At 39.6% G+C, this 19,329-nt stretch overlaps 1 protein-coding gene across 1 annotated transcript in view; it reads right to left on the reverse strand.

The window, feature by feature from the left end:
- The window catches only part of CLNK (cytokine dependent hematopoietic cell linker), a 104,868-nt gene that overhangs the window by 51,594 nt on the left and 33,945 nt on the right, over positions 1-19,329 (reverse strand). The window contains exons 9-11 of the mRNA XM_072621423.1: positions 13,155-13,182; positions 5,362-5,380; positions 2,810-2,882 (exon numbers count right to left, since the gene is read on the reverse strand). Of these exons, the coding sequence (XP_072477524.1) occupies positions 2,810-2,882; positions 5,362-5,380; positions 13,155-13,182 (120 nt within the window). The remainder of the gene's footprint in view (positions 1-2,809; positions 2,883-5,361; positions 5,381-13,154; positions 13,183-19,329) is intronic.

The following is a 19,329-nucleotide window of genomic DNA, read 5'->3' on the forward strand; positions in this document are numbered from 1 at the left end:
TTTCTCCTGAGATTATAATTTCACTCTGATCTCCTGTCATCTCACCTTCAGTGACCTGCTCCAGCACTTAAACTGACATATGATCTAGAATTGTGTTTTTATTATTGGCTAGTTCTTTGACTTCATTAAAGAAAATCCAACCCAATAAACATTACTACATATTTCTGGCTTCCATTATCCTAATAAAGGACTTGGAGTAACAATGTGTTTATTGTAGATTCAAATGCTAGAAGTTCATATGACCACAAAAATATGGTCTTAATTCTATCTCCCTCTTTCATGCCAAACTTGTATTGATTTCAAGACCCCCTGAGTCAAAAGGAAAAATGACCAAAAAAAAAAATCAGAACTCTTTTTCAAGTACTAGATACATGAAATTGAAATTAAAATTATTTAATCATTAAAATTAATTTCTCTGAATTTTTTCCTTGATCTTCAAATTCAAGTAAACAAATAGTAAGTACCTACTCTGTGTAACGTGCTGTACTGTACACTGAGATTAAGAAGATAAAATAGTCTCTGCCCTTAAGGAACTTAGATGAATTCAGAACAATGTTGGGAGGGAAATGTCCTTGGAGAAATGCCTGAATATCAGAGAGCAAAAAAATGATTTCAAGTAATAGGTTATAGTAATAGTATTACAGCAATAGCTTATATTTATAGAATGCTTTAAGGTTCATAAATTGCTTTCTTCATTAACCCCCGTCAAGAAGTTTTTGCAAGTTTGTAACTTGAAAGTATCTGGAATATGAGTCCCCTAGATTCAAGGTGATTTAAGGGTTAATATCTACTTAGAACCATGACTCATGAATCTCCACGGATGTATTTACTTCTACCAGCTATCCAGAAGACACAATATTCCAAACAAAAACTTTTTAATCAAACAGTATAACAAGTATGGCATAGGGCCTCCTTTCAATTTTCATACAGCCTGTGAAGGAGGACATAAACTAGAGATGGGGAACCTGTGGCCTCAAGGCCACATCTGGCCCTCTAGGTCCTCAAGTGTGGTCCTTTTCTTTTTTATTCAGTCAAACGACCGCAATTGAGGACCTAAAGGGACACATGTGACCTCAAGACTGCAGGTTCCCCACCCCTAGCAGAGACTGTGTGTACCTTGGCCGTATAAGATAAATAGCACAAAGGATAGAGCGCCAAGACTGGAGTCAGGAAGACCTAGGTTCACCTTCAGCCTCAGACACTTATTAGCTGTGTGACCTTGGACAAGTCACTTATCCCTGTTTGCCTTAGTTTCCTCATCTGCAAAATGAGCTAGAGAAGGAAATGGCAAATCATTTTAGTATCTCTGACAAGAAAATCCCAAATGAGTTCATGAAGAGTCTCTATGCCTGAAAATGATTAAACAACAGTAACAGCACATTTCCTGACTGTAGCTTCTTTCTTTGTCTGAGCGTTCCATGCATGTTAATTCTCTGGTCACTGATGTTCTCCTCATCCTCTGACGGACTGGTTAAAATAAACCATCATCTGGGACTCATGAACTATAGTTCTAAGTAGGAGTACCCAAAGTGCCACATAATTGTTATTATTCTTGTCTTACAGGTGAGGCAATAGTAACTCAAGCCACTTGTTGGAGATCCCACAGCTGGGAAGCATTGGAGGTCTGGGCTTAGAGTCAGGTCTCCTCAGGCTAGCTGCACTGCCGCTTCTATTACTACAGGCTTCAAAGTCAGTTGGGTGTTTCCATCTTTTTAGTCTTGTTTCAAAAAGAACTGGTCTTTTTAATGATGACCACAATGTCTGGGAAAGAAACAGTCTGGTAGAGTTGTAGGAGACTATCGTTTTCTTAATGGTGAAATTAGATTCTCCCATTCAATTTTCAAAAAACTTTTGGTTTGAGGAAATCTGATACTGTTTTCTTGGGGGAAATGGTTATAACTCAAATAGAAAATTTTTGGTTCAACTAAACAAACATGTATTCAATGCCTTACCATGTGCCACGCATGGTGATCAACATGGTGGATGCAAAGACAGATATGGGATGAGCCCTACTTTCAAGGAGTTAGCAATCTCACGGGGCACTGAGGACAAAGACACACATAGCTTGAACAAAGGAACAATGAGATCAGTACAAAACACACAAAATTGGGAGAAATTCAAAGAAGTAGAAATGACTTTCACCGGGTAGAGTGGGAGGAGGACCTGGGGATTGCCTTGTGGAAGTTAGATTTGGATGTTGGACTTTGGAGGAGGGAAGGGACTTAGAGATGGGAGAGAGAGAGAGGACATTCCAGGTCTGGGAGGCCCAGAGAGGTTGTCATCTGCCTGAGGTTACACAGGGAGGAGGAGGTACAAACAGTGCGTTTGAGAGACAAGACTTAAACCCCAATCTTCCTGACCCTAAGACTCTGCCATACTGCTTCTGCTCTATAAACCTTCAGGGTGCTATATCATACCATTTATTATTAACATTATTACTCCTCCCCAAAAATCCTCCTCTGACACCTAAAAACAAAAAAAAAATTAAGCACATTGATCAACAAAATGACCAAGTAAGGAGGATTACAGAGGACCAATGATCAAGAATCCCACCCACCTCCAATCAGGAAAAACGATGGGCTTAGGGTGTAGACTTTGACACTGTCACAACTCTTCCTCATGACTGTGTAGGGCCTAATTGTAGGCAACCATCAATAAGGTTTTCTGTCTCCCTCCCCTTCACAATATAGATGTCCAGAGTGGGGTTTTTTCCCCCACTTTTTCTCGTGAAGCATTTGGGACATGATAGACACTAAATTGTCATGAACCCATAAGCCATAATCCAGGAAGGAAATTCCCAGGGTCCTACCTGGCAACAGGAACAGAATGATCCTTTAAGTAATGTTGTGTCTGGCAAGGCAGAACAGGCTTCTTCAGATGATCTGGAATGTCATAAGCAAATACAATTCCATCTAAATCACAAGTGACAGATGACTGAGTATTTATAGAGCATATAGGAGATAATTATAATTTTGGTAAAATGCAATCCATATCTCATGCCTCCAGCTTCGAACAGATCTAAGATATCCATTCTGAAGCCCGCTTTGACTCCTGAGGGTTGTAGGCAATAGACATCCGTAGCTCCTAGACATCTTAGGATTTTTTTTCCCAAAAAAGCATTCTCTAAACTTTTTTCATCCAAAGCATACATTTGACCTTACTAGGCAAGAAGAATGCTAACTTGAGCTCAGTGATCTCTAAGCTTTGAAAAAAGGGTCTGCATTTTTAAGCTGAAGAAGAGAAAGCTTGGAAGATATATAATCACAGTTCCTCAAATACCTGAAGAGACTAGACTGAACTAGAATTATTTTGCTTGACCTTCAAGGACAGAAGTAGGAGTTATGTGTGGGAGTTATTGCGACACAGAGTTTTGCCACAGTATATGGGACAAACTTGTACCAATTAAATCTATCCTACAATTGAATGGTGTAATATGGAGGTGGGTGAGCTCCCTGTCACTGAAGGCATTTAAGCAAAGGAAGAGTGACTACTTGCTAGGGATATCATGGCTCAGTCATTTCAATCATGTCCAACTCTTCGTGACTCCACTTGGGGTCTTCTTGGCAAAGACACTGGAGTGCTTAGCCATTTCCTTCTCTTATTTTACAGATGAGGAAACTGAGACAAACAGGATTAAGTGACTTGCCTAGGGTCATGTAGCTAGCAAGTGTCTGAGGCCAGATTTTAACTCAAGTCTTCCTGACTCTAGGTCTGGCCCTCTTTGTCACCTAGCTGCCCCAGGGATATTATAGAAGGGATCGTTTCCTTGTTCAGGTTGGAAATAATAATAATGATAAATTAGAATTATAAATAATAAAATTGGAATAGATAGCCTATTTGATCTCTTTCAAATGATTTTATGGAAGTGATTTTATGGAAGTCTCTGATCCTGTTCATCTCATGTGATTAGAGGAAGAGAGGGAGATAGTTCTTGTGTGTAGATTCTTGCAAGCAAGGGGTGGGAGAGAAATTTATTTGTAGAAGCCTAGCAGTGGTGGGAAGCTACCTTTGACCCTCATATATAATGGGAAGGAAGATAGCAACAACTAACCTCTGTCCCATGGAGAGTTGGCTAGCATGTTATCTTTAGTGAGGATGCCACAGGTTTGATTTTATCCTATTGTTCAGGAGTCAAGTCAGCTATTTGTCCACTTTCCCCACACTATTTCTATGCAAACCGCCCCCAATCCACCCCCCCCCCCCCCCAATGCACTGTATTGACAATGCCTTTTTGTTTATTGGTAGTAGCTTCTTAATGGGAAGATCTTCCCCACCCATTAATGGGCCTGGGAAGATTTGTACGAAGGCCCACACCTTTTGTTAAGTATCTAATGAGGGACTGGTTCTCAAGGGTTGTGATACCCTTTGGCTCTAAAAAATACATAAATACTCCGAGGGTGAGGTTTTACTTTGGGACTTATTGACTAGAAGTGTTTTGTTTGGCCAGATGAGACTCTGGGAAGCCACTAAAGAGCCTGGCTTTGAAAACTCAGATGTTGGTGCTTCTCTCTCTAGTAACTATGTATGTATGGTCAGGCAGTTGCATCTGTTGATGTGTGATGTATGTATTGCTTACTGTCAGACAGTTGGAAGCCCTGTCTGTTGATTTAGATTTCTCTGTATTTTCTCTGAAGTTCGGGGTGCTGATTTTTTTCCCTGAACTAAGTGAATGATAAATATGTGCTTGATTAAAGTGATTGTTAATCCCTTAAACGTTGCTTTCCTTTTAGAAAAGCAGATCAAAGAATCTGTGATAGCAGGTCATCCTGTGTATGTTTGGGTGCTTGCTTATACATGCGCACACACACACATATCTCCTCCCAACTCCACATTATCCACCCTTCCTGACTCTACCCAACTATCACTACTTTAATTTTCTGGATAGAATATGATTTAAAATCTAACCTATTGACAACAAAAGGACCACATATCTCTGTGAGGATCAAAAGTGTAGTAGAACACTAGTCTGGAAACTGTCTAAAGCCAAGGAAAAGAGCCCCTGGAGCTGGAGGCTCTGAAGGTAAACATTTGGATGTGACCAAACTGTTTATAGGTAGGAAGGGAAGAGCTGGGGTCTGATGATTCTTGATTTTAGCTCTGGTGAAAAAAAATTGTGTTAACACAAAGTTGAAACTAATGGGTTTTGGGATATGGGTAAATTTTAATTTTGTCTATCAACTCTTTTTTCCATAGATTAGAGTTGGCTACACACTGAGCCCCAGGGAAGCAAAGACAAAGTGACACACATATACAGGTTCTTCTGTGATTAAAATAATGAGTAGAATTCCTTAATCTGAAGCACTAATAATCCAAGTATAGCAATGTAAGAAATATTGTACTCAAATAATATAGTGAATGTACCTTTATCTCCTTGATGCACCTGTATAGAAAGAATCAGAACAATGATGCTGAATGACTCATAAACAAAAATTCCCAGAACATTCAATAATAGAAATTTGAAAATATATAGGTAATAGAAATACCATTCAATAATAGGAATTTCAGAATAGAAATAGCAAAATAAAATTCAATATGAGAAAAAGAATTCAGACCAAACTGGCCCACACATATTGTCCTGGTTAAGAAAGAATACTTTGGGAAGAAAAGTGGGTTAGTCATTTTGATTCCTGGTATTTCCTTTCTGACAATCATTAATTGGGCACCTTAGGGTTTCTAAATGCTCCATAATTGACATGTACTTTCATTTAGAATTTGTAACCTTAGGCTTGGAGTCCTCCACATGGATGAAATTTAAAAAAAATTTTAAATGCAGATCAGGTAAAAAAAAACCCTCAAAGGAAATTCCTTTCCTTGAAGTAAGTTTCATATTATAAACTGGAATGCAAATATCTTTGACATAACCTTGCTCTTTTGTAGTGGTAAGAGCGTAAGACTTGGCTTTGGAAGAGCTGGGTTCTAGTTTTTGATCTTCTGAATACCAGCTATCTTACCATTTAACTTCAGCATAGTTCAGCAGGAACAGTGTTGGCTCTACAGGTAAAGTAACTGGGTGCCAATCTTATATCTACCAATTATTAGCTAAGTAATTAAGTCAATTAATTTCTCTGGATTTCAACTATAAAATGAAGGGGTTGCATAAGATACCTTTGAAGCAGAGGTATTAAATGTACAGCCTGTAACACTCCCCAGTGCCATGGAATCAGATTAAAATGTAATTGGAAAATTATAATATAATAATTACAAATAAAAGAAAAATAATAAATGTATTATTACATTAAATAAACAATAAATTTATTATATTAAATAAGCAATAATGAATATAGAATTGAATAAATAATAAAAATAAAATGGAATATTGTTGTGTTTAGTTGTTTCTGATTCTTCATGGCTCCATTCGGAGTTTTCTTGGCAGAGATACTGGAGTGATTTTCCATTTTCTTCTTCAGATCATTTTACAGATGAGAAAACTGAGACAAACAGAGTTAAGTGACTTGCCCAGGGTCACACAGTTTGTAAGCGCCTGAGGCCAGATTCAAACTTATAAAGGTGAGTCTTTCTGTCTCCAGGCCTTGAACTTTACCCACTGCATCACCTAGCTGTCTTAGAATGGAATATATAATATCAATATGTGATTTTCTCAGACAATATTGCAGGAATCCTTTTGTATGATTGTGTGGCCTCCACTTCTATTTGAGTTTGACACCACCATACTAACATATTTGTTCCAGCTCTAAATATAGGAATTGTAGACTGGATTCAATAAGTAACACAGGCCTCAGCAGGATATTTTCAAGGCTATTATACAATGCTATTTATACTTTGCCATCCGTCATTAAGATTAATTTTACATTTACTGAGGTTGAACAAAAGACTGATTTCATTGAATATTGTATAGTTGGAAATGCCCTATATTTGCTGTATGATAATGGGCCAGTAATTTAGTCTCCATGAATTTCACATAGTCCATTGAAAGCAAGTACCATCGTATCTTCTCAACTTTGTGGTTAAACTCCTCAAAAAGACCATCTACAGTAGGCATCTGCACTTTCTCTCCTCTCACTCTTCCTAACTCCCTACAATCTGGTTTAAACCTCATCATTCCGCCCAAATGCTCTCTCCAGTTACCATTTGCCAAATCCAAATGCCTTTTCTCAATGCTCTTTCTTGATTTTTCCACACCCTCTCCTCCTTGATACTCTCTTCTCCCAGGCTTTTCAGGGTACCATTCTCTCCCGGTTCTCCCTCTAACCACCAGACTTCTCCTCTGTCTCCTTTATTGGATGTTTCTCCAGATCACACTTTCTAACTGGAGATCTCCTATGGGGTTCTGCCCTGAGCCCTCTGCTCTTATTCTTCTACACTACTTCACTTGGTGATCAGCTCCCATAGGTTTCATTATTATCTCTATGTTGATGATTCTCAGATCTACCTATCCTCCCCTAACCTCTCTGCTGACCTCCAGTCTCACATCTCTAATTGCCTTTCAGACATTTCAGACTGGATGTCCAATAGACATCTTAAACTCAACATGTCCAAAATTGAACTCATTATCTTTCTCCCTCAATGTTCTCTGCCTCCTTCCCTATAACTGTAGAGGGCAACCCCATCCTCCCAGTTTCTTGGGCTCTCAACCTAGGTGTCATCTTCAGCTCCTCACTATTTTCTCATCATTCCACCTCCACCTTCATCCCATAGCCAATCTGTTACCAAAGGCTATAGATTTCACCTTTGCAACACTTCTCCAATAACCTCTTTTCTTCTCTAACACCCTCTTCTTCTTCTCATCACTCTGGTACAGGTCCTCATTACTTCATATTTGGATGACTATTATTTTTGTCTTTTTTTCTCTTAAAGACTAACCTTAACCCCAAATCTTTCTGGTCTCAGACCAAGTCCTACTTGGTCATTGTCTGAGTCCTGATTGACTCAGAATGAATGTAAATAACAATCATGTATGTTTTGGCCAGAAACTCTGAGGGTCTTCACTTCCCATATCTAATTTGTTTTTAAAGACCATTCTTTTTTAATTAATTTATTTAACTTTTAACATTCATTTTCACAAAGTTTTGGGTTCCAAATTTTCTCCCCATTTCTCCCCTCCTTATCCCCTCCCCCCACCCCAAAACACAGAGCATTCTAATTGCCCCTATCACCAATCTGCCCTCTCTTCTATCATCCCTCCCTTCGCTTGTCCCCATCCTCTCTTTTGTCCTGTAGGGCCAGATAACTTTCTATACCCCTTTACCTGTATTTCTTATTTCCTGGTAGCAAGAACAGTACTCGACAGTTGTTCCTAAATCTTTGAGTTCCAACTTCTCTTCATCCCTCCCTCCCCACCCATTCCCTTTGGGAAGGCAAGCAATTCAATATAGGCCACATCTGTGTAATTTTGCAAATGACTTCCATGATAGTTGTGTTGTGTAAGACTAACTATATTTCCCTCCATCCTATCCTGCTCCCCATTGCTTCTATTCTCTCTTTTGATCCTGTCCCTCCCCAACAGTGTTAACTTCAAATTGCTCCCTCCTCCCATTGCCCGACCTTCCATCATCCCCCCCACCCTGCTTATCCCCTTCTCCCCCACTTTCCTGTATTGTAAGATAGGTTTTCATACCAAAATGAGTGTGCATTTTATTCCTTCCTTTAGTCAAATGTGATGAGAGTAAACTTCATGTTTAAAGACCATTCTTTACCTCAATCATTGAATGGATGCTGCCTCAGTCAAACTGAGACCTGTTAAAAGCCTTAGCTTGGAAAGGTCAATGTCTCCCATTGCATCCTGGAACACCTCCAGTTTTCCCTATCCATATCTGGCTACTGAACCCAGATGGCTCTGGAGGAGAAAGTGAAGCTGATGACTTTGCTCAATCTTCCTTCACTTAAATCCAATTTACTAACATGTCATGGCATCACCTCCCTGATGTCAGAGTTAACTTCAAGATCGAAGGACAAACAGCAGCAGTAATTGTAACAACTTGATGTTAGCTACTTACCTTAACTCTCTGCCCACCCCAGTCCATCCTCCATTCAGTCAGCAAAGGGATTTTTTTAAGATGTAGGTTTGATTATGTCATCCCCCCCTTTAAACTCCAATGACTCCCTATTGCCCCCAGGATCAAATGCCACATCCTCTGGCATTCTGAGATCTTTATAAACTAGTTCCCTTGCCTTTACCTTGCTAGTTAGTCTTCTTACACCTTACTCCACAACATTCACTCTTTGATCCAGTGACATGGGGGTCTCCTTGCTGTTCTGTGAATAAGATACTTCATCTCTTGACTCTGGGCATTGTGTCTGGCTGTCTCTCCTCATTTTTGCCTAATGGCTTCCTGACTTCTTTTAAGTCTCAACTATAGGAAGCCTTTCCCCAAACGTTTCTAATTCCAACGCTTTCCATCTTTTCAACATTTCTTGTTTATCCTGTATATAGCTGGTTTGTACATACTTGTTTGTTTGATGTCTTCCCCATCAGACTAAAAGCTCCTTGAGATCAGGGATTGTGTTTTGTGTCTTTTTGTATCCTCAGAGCTCAACACAAAGTCTAGCACATAACAGATTCTTAATAAATGCTTATTGACTGACCATTTTATTTATCCCTATGTGACTTTGGACAAGTAATTCTCTTTCTCTGGCCTCAGTTTTCTCACCTCTAAGATGAGGAGGCTCGGCTAGATAGTTCTAAAGTTCTTTTAAGCTGTAAATTCAATGATATCATTTCAAAAATTATTGCCTTATTAGAAATAACTTATTTTCAACATAAACAACTAAACTTGCTTATTCACTTTTAATGTTTAATTTAATTGGTCTCAACCCAGGTATGATCATACTTTTCTAATCCCTCTCTCTAAGGACTCATCACAATTTTTGTTGAATCATTATTATTCACTTTTTATCATATGACCTATAATTATCATGTACTCCATTTTTCTGATTCTGCTTTTTTTCATACCATGGATCATAAAGATCTTCCCAGATTTATTTGTATTCCTCATAATTTTCTTTCTTAATTACATTATAAAATTGAGCTTTGGATGCTATGTAGCCATTTGGCCCTAGGCAAGTCACTTAAATTCAGTCTACCTCAGTTTCCTCAACTATAAAATGGGGTCATCAAAGCACCAATTATATGACAGCATGTGTAATATTTTGCAGTCATATCTCCCCCTATCTGCAAAGAAGGGAGGGAGGTGAATTTTCTCAATTGTTTTTCTGCATCCAAAGCTTGTGACCCAAGACTTTTTAAAGAGAGACATCATGATTTTTTTTTTATTAATATATATGCTTAGTTAAGGTGTTTGCCAGGGTCTATGTACATTTACATTTGTAGCTAGTTACTTTGTTGTTGTTGTGTTCATCCTCTGTTTTCAGAGAAGACCACACCATCAGAGAAATGATGACATGACTTGCACTTGACTTTGATTTCAGTGAGGGAGGGCTGTGCAAGGTCACCAACCTCACTTTCTCCTCCTGAGCCATCTGGGTCCAGTGACCAGATATTCCTCAGGATGACTGGAGATGGCCCAGGATGCAATGGGAGACTTTGGCCTTCTTAGGCTAGCCTTTTCAGGCACTCACTTAGAGGGAGGTAACACCCACTGAGTGAACAGGCAAAGAAAAAAATAACTAAGTCAAGCTGGAAGGGAAACAGAAACTGTTACTATTGATAATCACTCTAAGCCAGTCATTAATTGGAGCTTGGGCAGGGGCCCACTGTTGTCCAGTCTATGGGTTTCAGAGTACACTGGGTTTAAGGTTTTGGGAATGACAAGGAAGGAGAGAAGAAAAGAAGGAAGGAAGGGAAGAAGGAAGGGAGGAAGGGAAGTAGGAAAGAAGGAAGAAAGGAAGGAAGGAAGGAAGGAAGGAAGGAAGGAAGGAAGGAAGGAAGGAAGGAAGGAAGGAAGGAAGAAAGGAAGGAAGGAAGGGAAATCTAGCCCATAAACCCCAAAGAAAGGGGAGGGGGATTAAGATACCAAATTAAAAGTCCAAGAAGAAGATGGAGTCTCTATTATTAGAGAAATTCTCTAGATGCTCCTATCCAGGCATAACATTATGCTGATTTTATCAAGTCCTGGGAACACTACAGTATTTCCTCAATGCTAGATGGTACTGCACTAAATGCTGAGGATGTTAATATAAGAAAGCTAGACAGTCTCTTCTCTCGAGGAATTTCCATTCTAATAAAGATCTCTTCTTAACATAATAAAGGTTCCCCAACACATAAAGGATAGCTAGAAGGCATAAGAAGGGGGGAGGCAGGAACTGGGAGGGAGGAACCTGTCTGTGGTATGGAGATGGCCAAGAAATGAGAAGGAAACCAGAGTCTAGCAAGATAAGGAACAGCTTTCTGATCAGAGTCCAGGGTGGTTCTAGGGGCTAATTGTGCCCCCAAATGTAACCTCATCATTATCATTGATAGGAAGGGTTAGAGCTAGGCACCTCTTCCCACAGGCCTGACCAAAGGTTATGGTATGAGGGGGGTTGGAAATATTAACCCAAACTGGGATGGTAAGAAAATGAAGGGGAAGCCTGGATCCAGGCAAAAATAAGGCAAAACCTTACCAGTCTGACCTCAGAATGGTTCCTGGAAGTCAGTGAAATCTATCATCATTCAAAATAAACAATCTTAGTTATCCACTGTGGAAAAATAAAGTGGATAAAAATCCATGTTGCCCAGGTTATGCTATGAAGGTTGTCGCATAACTCATTGAACGAATCCAATAGCATACCAGAATATTAGTACATTAATGTGTCTTGGATATATTGTCAGTCTTGCAGATTGACAGTAATATGGGCCCCAATTGAATGGGATTAAGAAAGCCTATTGTACTGCCCTTGGAAAATTGTACAGTGGTTCCAGTGGTAGCAACCTGCTTGCTGCTACAAAAGCCAATCTTTTCAATGCAAATACCCTCCTTGTGATTTGCTTATAGTTGTGAGTTATAGATCTCAAAAGAATCAAAATTACAAGAGACTTAAGGAGCAATGGAAGCAAACACAGTGGTACCTAAGTAGACTGCAGTATAGTTTGAATGGTTATTTATATGGGAGATGTGGGATAAAAGACATAGTCAAGTTTATATATGATTGGGAAAAGAGATGGGTTTTAGTATCCTTATGAGAATGAGTAATGGACAGTCCAACCATTGCACTGCTATTCATGAAATATTGAACGGATCAGTCCCAGTGCATTCGTGAGATACTCTATGTAGGCTCTGCAAAAAAGACATTGACGAGACTTGCATGTGGGATAAAAAGGGACTGGGGTGTTATGATATGTACCAGCCGAACTAGTGCTACACTGATAAGATCAATGATATGTTAAGTATCCCTGAGATAATGACTTCCCTTTTTTTATTCCTAGTAATTTCTATTAATCAATCAGTAAGCATTTATTTTAAGTGTCTACAATGTGCCAGGCATTGTGCTAAGTGCTAGGGATACAAAGAGAATGAAAAGACAGTCTCTGACCTTGAGGAGCTCACAGTTCAACAAGAGAGACAAAACACAAACAATTCTATCAACCATATATATATACATATATGTATATATACATATATATATATGCAGGATAATGTATAAAAAAAGGAAATTAATTGTAGTTTGATGAAACACAGATATTATAATTAAAATTCTTGGCCGTCTTTATCATACTGTGGAAACTGTAGGACAACCTTTCCCAAAATGCTTCATTAAGGTGCCGCTATTAAGTGCCTCATTTCATAGAATCAGAGAATGCTAGAGATGGATGAATCTCTGGAAATATTCTAATGTAATCTCTTCATTTTACAGAGATAGTAACAGAGGACTTGGGACTTGTCTGAGGTCATATAGTCCACACTGGACCCATAGCATCTGACTCCAAGGTCAAGGGTCTTTCCACTAAAGTACACTGCCTCTATACTAACCCTCAACAGATGATATAATCCATGACTTACATTGAGTTTTATGCTATGCTAATAACATCATACTAAGGTTTCCAGTATATTTTCTGTATCTCTTGCTGGTGAAAGTTCTGTGACATTGAAAGATATATTCTCTCTTTACTTGAAAAGGTCTCTATCATGTAATGGTATGGTCTCTTTAAATCAGTTCAGTTACAGATATCTAGACTATTGAAAAAGCATGTGCTTTCATAATATAGAATTTGTTCCCCTTTACCATTTTTTATAGTACTGAAGGAGATGCCTACTTACATCACTTAAATCCTTCAAACTGATCTGTCTGGAAGAGAAAGAAATATATGGTTACATAAAATATTTCATAATAATCAAGCCAAAATTATTCCAAGTCCTTAAAATCTTTGATTACATTTTCATTGCCAAATTAACAGCCCTTGGTCTGGGGAGAAATTTATAGCTGCTATATAAAAGTAAAGCCAGGTTATTTTTCCCATAATTTTCTTGGAGAAAAAAGTTATGATCTGCTATAAAAGGTGGTGACAGAAATGAAATTAATCATGAGAAATATAAGATGTCCAAGTTCATTCGTTTGGGAGAATTTTAATACCTTCATCTTTCCTTCTGACATTTTGTTCACCATGTCAAACTTCATTAGAAAAATCATGCCCACTCCTGTCACCATGGTTTTAAAGCTCCTAGTTATTCACTTTGGGGAAGTGTAAATAGTTTTCAAAATGAAACTGTCAAACCAGGCAGAATGGGAATGATAAAATGTTGGAGCTGTAAGCGATCCAAGAGGAAAAAGATTATTAGGTTCAGTCAGAAGAACTGGGTTCTTGTCCTGTCTGTCCTACCTACTGGTTTTGTATACTTGGGGAAGACTTTAAACAACCCAAGCCTCAGTTTCTCCATCTGTCAGAAGTGGATACTTATCTAATAATTCACATTTCTAGCACCAAGGTTTATAAATCACTTTTCTCAAGTACTGGCATTCATGTTTGGAGAATGACCAAAGTGAAGCTCTGAGAGGTTAAAGACCTAGTCCAGGATCACACAGCTACTAACTGTCACAGGTAGAAAGAGTATTTATTACCCTACGACCAATGATCTTACTGCAATGCCACACTGCTTCCCATACTTGGTTGTTGTAAGGCTCATTCACTTAACTATCAGTCAACACATGTTTATTAAGCTACCTGTTATGGGCCAGCCTTTGTGCTAAGTGCTGGGATCAAATGAGACAATGGGGATCCGGAACTATCCGTTGCTTCTTTAGAATTTCTCTCTTCCCTCCTATCTCTGGATATATCTCTGTTTCTCTGTATATCTCTATCTAGAGAGAAGGGAGGAGGGAGGAAGACAAAGACTGAGAAAGACAGAGAGAGACAGATATGGAGGGAGGGAGAGAAAGGGAACGGGGGAGGGTGGGGGGTGGGAGAGAGAGGGAGAGAGAGAGAGAGAGAGAGAGAGAGAGAGAGAGAGAGAGAGAGGGAGGGAGGGAGGGAGGGAGGGAGGGAGGGAGGGAGGGAGAGAGAGAGAGAGAGAGAGAGAGAGAGAGAGAGAGAGAGAGAGAGAGAGAGAGAGAGAGAGAGAGAGATGAAAAAGGTAAGGAAGAAAGAAAAAAATTTCAAGACAGTCCTGGGATACAAGAGGGCTTGGGGGCAGGAAATGGATAATGATTTGATGTTAATGAGATCAGGTATGAGGAGCGGTCAGGTAGACAGGAGGAGTGCTAGGAGATAGCATTTTCCTGAAAGCTGAAGGAGGTCGGGGTGTCCTGGAAAAGGGAGTGGGGGTTGGTCAACGGTATCCAAAGCTGAAAAGAGATTTCCAAGGCTGTGGCTGGAGAAGGGCCACTAGAAAGGCAAAAGTTCAGTCAAACATCCTGCTGTTTTGCCCATGGAGTGTCAGAGGGATGGTTTGAAAGATACTGTGACTGAAATGTGGTGTGTGTGTGCGTGCGTGTGTGAGTGTGTGCGTGTGTGTGTGAGTGTGTGTGCGTGTGTGATTGTGTGATTGTGTGTGTGCGCGTGTGTGAGTGTGTGTGTGCGTGTGAGTGTGTGTGCGTGTGTGAGTGTGTGTGCGTGTGTGACTGTGTGTGTGTGCGTGCGCGTGTGTGTGTGTGAGGCATGTTTTAAAGATGCAGAAGTTTAAACTTTAGAACTTTAGACTAGCAAATCACATGGGAATCGCAGGGCTCCTTTTTCTCACACCTTCAATGTCAACTCATACAGGGTGAAAAACGACTACTGTAACAGCGGGAAGGCAAGGCAGACATAGCCGACTGACAAGACTGCAGCTGTCTGGCTGACTGCAATTGATACAGTTGATTTCTAGATGTAAATCAGCCCTAAACAGAGACCACAACTTGTTCTGATTGCTCAAAAGCTATTCTGTTTTTGCATGGAGCGAAGAGCTTGGTTTTACACAGAGCCATTCATGTTAAAGTACTTTACATGGCAGCTGTCGTGGGTCATGCTGACTGAGGAGCTTGAATCCAGCTGCCAGTGTCAGGATTGTTTTGTTAAAGAAGAAAATGGGAAGAGTGGAGTGAGACAGCGATGAAAAATCATAATAAGGCTGTTGGTGCCTGAACTAGAGAGTAATTAAAGTCAAGACTGCCTAGTAAAAGGCTTTGTCTAGGAAAGCTCTGGTTTCTTTTCTCCCTTCCTTTCTGAGCCTTAGCCCCCTCATCAGTAAAGTGAGGGTGTTGGATGGGATGATATCTAAGGTCTCTTCAAACTCTGGTATTTGTGCTCTATATTCTAGGGTCCCTTTCTGCTCAAATATTCCATAGTTCTAAAAACAGGGAAGTTAAGATTTAAATCTGGAAAGGAATTTAGAGATCATAGGTTTAGAGCTGGAAGGAAGCTCAATAGTCATCAAGTTGACACTCACTTAATAGATGAAGAAACTGAGATATAGTTAGTAAGTATCTGAGGCAGAATTTGAATCCAGGGCTTCCTGATTAAAAAAAAAATCCAGTGCCCTATCCACTGGGTTATATTGCTTATGAGACATATTTGCTTATTGATTTCTATGGGTTTAAATTTCCTCATTGGTAAAATAAGGGGCAGGTAGGTGATGCAGAACACTAGCCCTGGAATTAGGAACACTCATCTCTCTGAGTTCAAATCAGACCTGAGACACTTACTAGCTGTGTGACTCTGGGCAAGTCACTTAACTCTGTTTGCTTCAGTTTCCTCATCTGTAAAGTCAACTGGAGAAGGAAATGGCAAACCAACTCCAATATCTCTGCCAAGAAAACCTCGAATGGGCTCACTGAAGAGTTGGACATAGCTGACAAAAGACTGAATGACAACAAAAGAATGAAGGGGCTGGATTAGATGGCCTTTTAAGAATCCTCCTAGCTCTAAACATAATTTTCCTGGTCACCGTATTGGAACCTTGTCTTAAAGAATAGGATAGATCCTTAGAGTTGAAATTTCCTTTTCCTATGTGGAATCCTCCTCCTCAACATCTAGGCTTACGGTACATCAGTCTGTTTAATGAACTCTGAATTCTAGTAAGACTGGCCTATCTCTTACTCTTTATACATGACACCATTCCATTTCCTCTCTCAGTGCCTTTACCTAGGCTGTCCCTCATGCCTGTTACTCACTAGTTAAGCTTCAGCATCCCTCCCTTCTTTCAAATCTCAACTCAAGAGCTACCTTCTCCCCAAGCTAGGACCCCCACTCGCTACAAAAAAACCTGACTGATGAGATTCCCCCAAATTACTATTTATTGACTTTGTATATATTCCAGATTTATCTATCTTTATATTGTCCCTCCCCAATAGAGTATATGCTCCTTGAAAATTGGGACCGCTTAATAATTATCACTGTAGGTCTAGGATCTTGTCTGTTGAATGAATTAATGAATTTCTTATAATAAACACATTGTCAGAATGCAGAAAGAAGGACTCTGAAACATCTATTCTAGGTAAAGTTAAATTAAGAATTATGATTCTTTTCTGCTGGGCAATAGGGTATATTGGAAGGAGCACTGGGTTTGGAGTCAGAGAGCCTAGGTTTAATTTCTGGCAACTTGTTAGCTTTGTGGCCCTTGGTCCAGGGCTTGGCCTTCCTGGCTCTGAGTTTCTTTTTCAGTAAAATGAAAGGGTTGGCCCCTGGGGTCCCTTCCAGCTCCCTAACATTTTTTCAGCCCAGATAAGCAAGGTAGCATAGTACCAGACTGGGAAGCAATGGACTTGTATTCAATTTCTGGTTCTGCTACACGTTAGCTTTGTAATCCTGGGCAAACTCACTGAATTTCTACCACTCTCAGTTTCATCATTCCCAGAGTGAAAGGGTTGGATTTGCTGACCTCTGGGGACCCTATGTATAATCCTAATTATATTAAAAGAATCTTGTCTTATAGAAGGCTCTGAAAACCAATGATCTGTGTGGTTATGGGTTTCCTAGCTTGGGATTTCTCCCTTTCTCTCAAAACAATGACCTCCCCACCCCCAACCCAACTTTTCCCCTGGGACTCTAATACAAGAGCAGAAGGGATATGTGAAGGAAGCACAGAGACTCAAAGCCCTATGTAGTGTTGGTAGTCAAAGATCAAAGATATTGCCCGTGGAGAAGCTCTAAGATACTTTTGATATTCTGTGATCTGTATTTAACACTCAGCAGGCCAATGATAATGAGGTACCAGAGCCTGCCTTTTTTCTCTGCCACCATCATCAAAATGTGGGGCCAATATATAATCCCTCATGTGTGTTTTACAGTTTAGAAAGCCCTTGCATGTTTAATCTTCACTATAGCCCTTTGAGGTAGATTTCCCATTTTATTGATCAGGAAATTAAGGTTCCAGAGGTTAAGGCCATATATCCTCCAGTGAGTCATTACAGAGCTGTTTTTGGAATCTTGATTCCCAGTTCATCCTTCTCTCTGTTAAATCTATATTGCCTAAAATGTCAGACTCCAGAAATAAAACTAAGTGCCTCACACAGTGCTAGGCACAATCGAGAACAATAAACTCTACTGATTTACTATATTCTTAGAAGGGATCTATCTTAAGATGCAACATTCCTAGAGAATAAAATTAATAATAAGTCATATTTCTATAGTCAGTTAAATTTTCAAAGCACTTTCCTTACTACAGCCCTGTGAGGCATGTATTATTATTATCGGTGTTGTAGTGTATTATTATATCGTCAAATGGGATCTATATCTATATTGATATACCTATAACCCTCTGCAAACTTTAAAGTATTGTGTAAATGTTGGATAAAATTTGCTATTTTTATAATGATTTTTAAATGACTCTCATTTTAATGAGATACCCAGGGATCAGGCTACAACACATTATAAGAGAGAAGTAATATAAAGGATGTCATTGACCAGAAAAGAGATGAACCAGTCAAGAACAAGAGATGATGGGTAGGCAGTCTAGGAGTTCCAGCAGTAATGGGACATCAAGAGACCTTGTGTGAGGACCCCAGTAAGTTGGGTGAACTAATTGTTGGGAATTTATGGGAAGATATGGATCCGTGATGGAATGGACAGAGTGGTTGTAGTTGAAGTCAGGAAGACTTGCCTTTGATTTCTGTCTCAGACATTTAGTAGTTGTAGGACCACATACAAGGCAATTAGCCCTGCTCAGTCTGTTTCTTCATTCGTAAAATGGAGACTCATCACATCTATCACATAGGGTTGTTTTAAGGATTAACTGAGGTAACATATGAAAAATACTTTATAGACTTTAAAGCTCTAGATCAATGATACTACTGTGATTATTGTTAACTGTTATTGTTAATGGCAGCCTATGTCATTGGGAGTCAATCTCAAATTGAACAGGCCACAGACCCATTGGAGTATTAGAGTATCTCCATTTTAAAGATAAGAAAACTGAGGACTAGTGAATTAAATGACTCCCCCAGAGCCACACAGCAAGGAAGTGGTGGAGCCAAGATTTGAACCAGTTTTCTGGTTCTGAAACTTCTATTTACTTCATTATTTAGCATCTTAGGTTGCTGTGAGAGACAGCAAAAACTGAAGTTTCTACAGAAGTTAATAGTGGATGAAGTCATCAAGAATAAGTCAGATAATAAGAAAGCCAGCAGACTGCAGGTAGACTCAACCAATCAGGAGACAGGCAGTGGCCTTCAGAAAGTTACAAATTTTTTGATAAGATGGTCCAGGCCTGAAACTGGCCTGAACCGTAAGGAAAATGACCTAGAATAACCTGGAGAAAGTTTTTCTTCACTGTGCTTGCTTATGAACCTCATGCATATAAGCAGACATACCCTGCATAAAATTATCCCTCCATTTTCTGATCATGGGCCCTATATTAAAGCATGTTTGGGAGGGGGGATCACAGCAAGGGTGGCTGTGTAATGGGCAGGTAGAGAAGATGGTGACCTAATGGAGAATGGACTAATCCCTCTCCTGGTGGGAGGATCTGTCTTGAACTAATGGTATATAGCTCATCTCGCATTTGTAATTCAGGGCTCCCT

The sequence above is a fragment of the Notamacropus eugenii genome, chromosome 6 (assembly GCF_028372415.1).
Source record: "Notamacropus eugenii isolate mMacEug1 chromosome 6, mMacEug1.pri_v2, whole genome shotgun sequence".
Classification (NCBI taxonomy): domain Eukaryota; kingdom Metazoa; phylum Chordata; class Mammalia; order Diprotodontia; family Macropodidae; genus Notamacropus; species Notamacropus eugenii.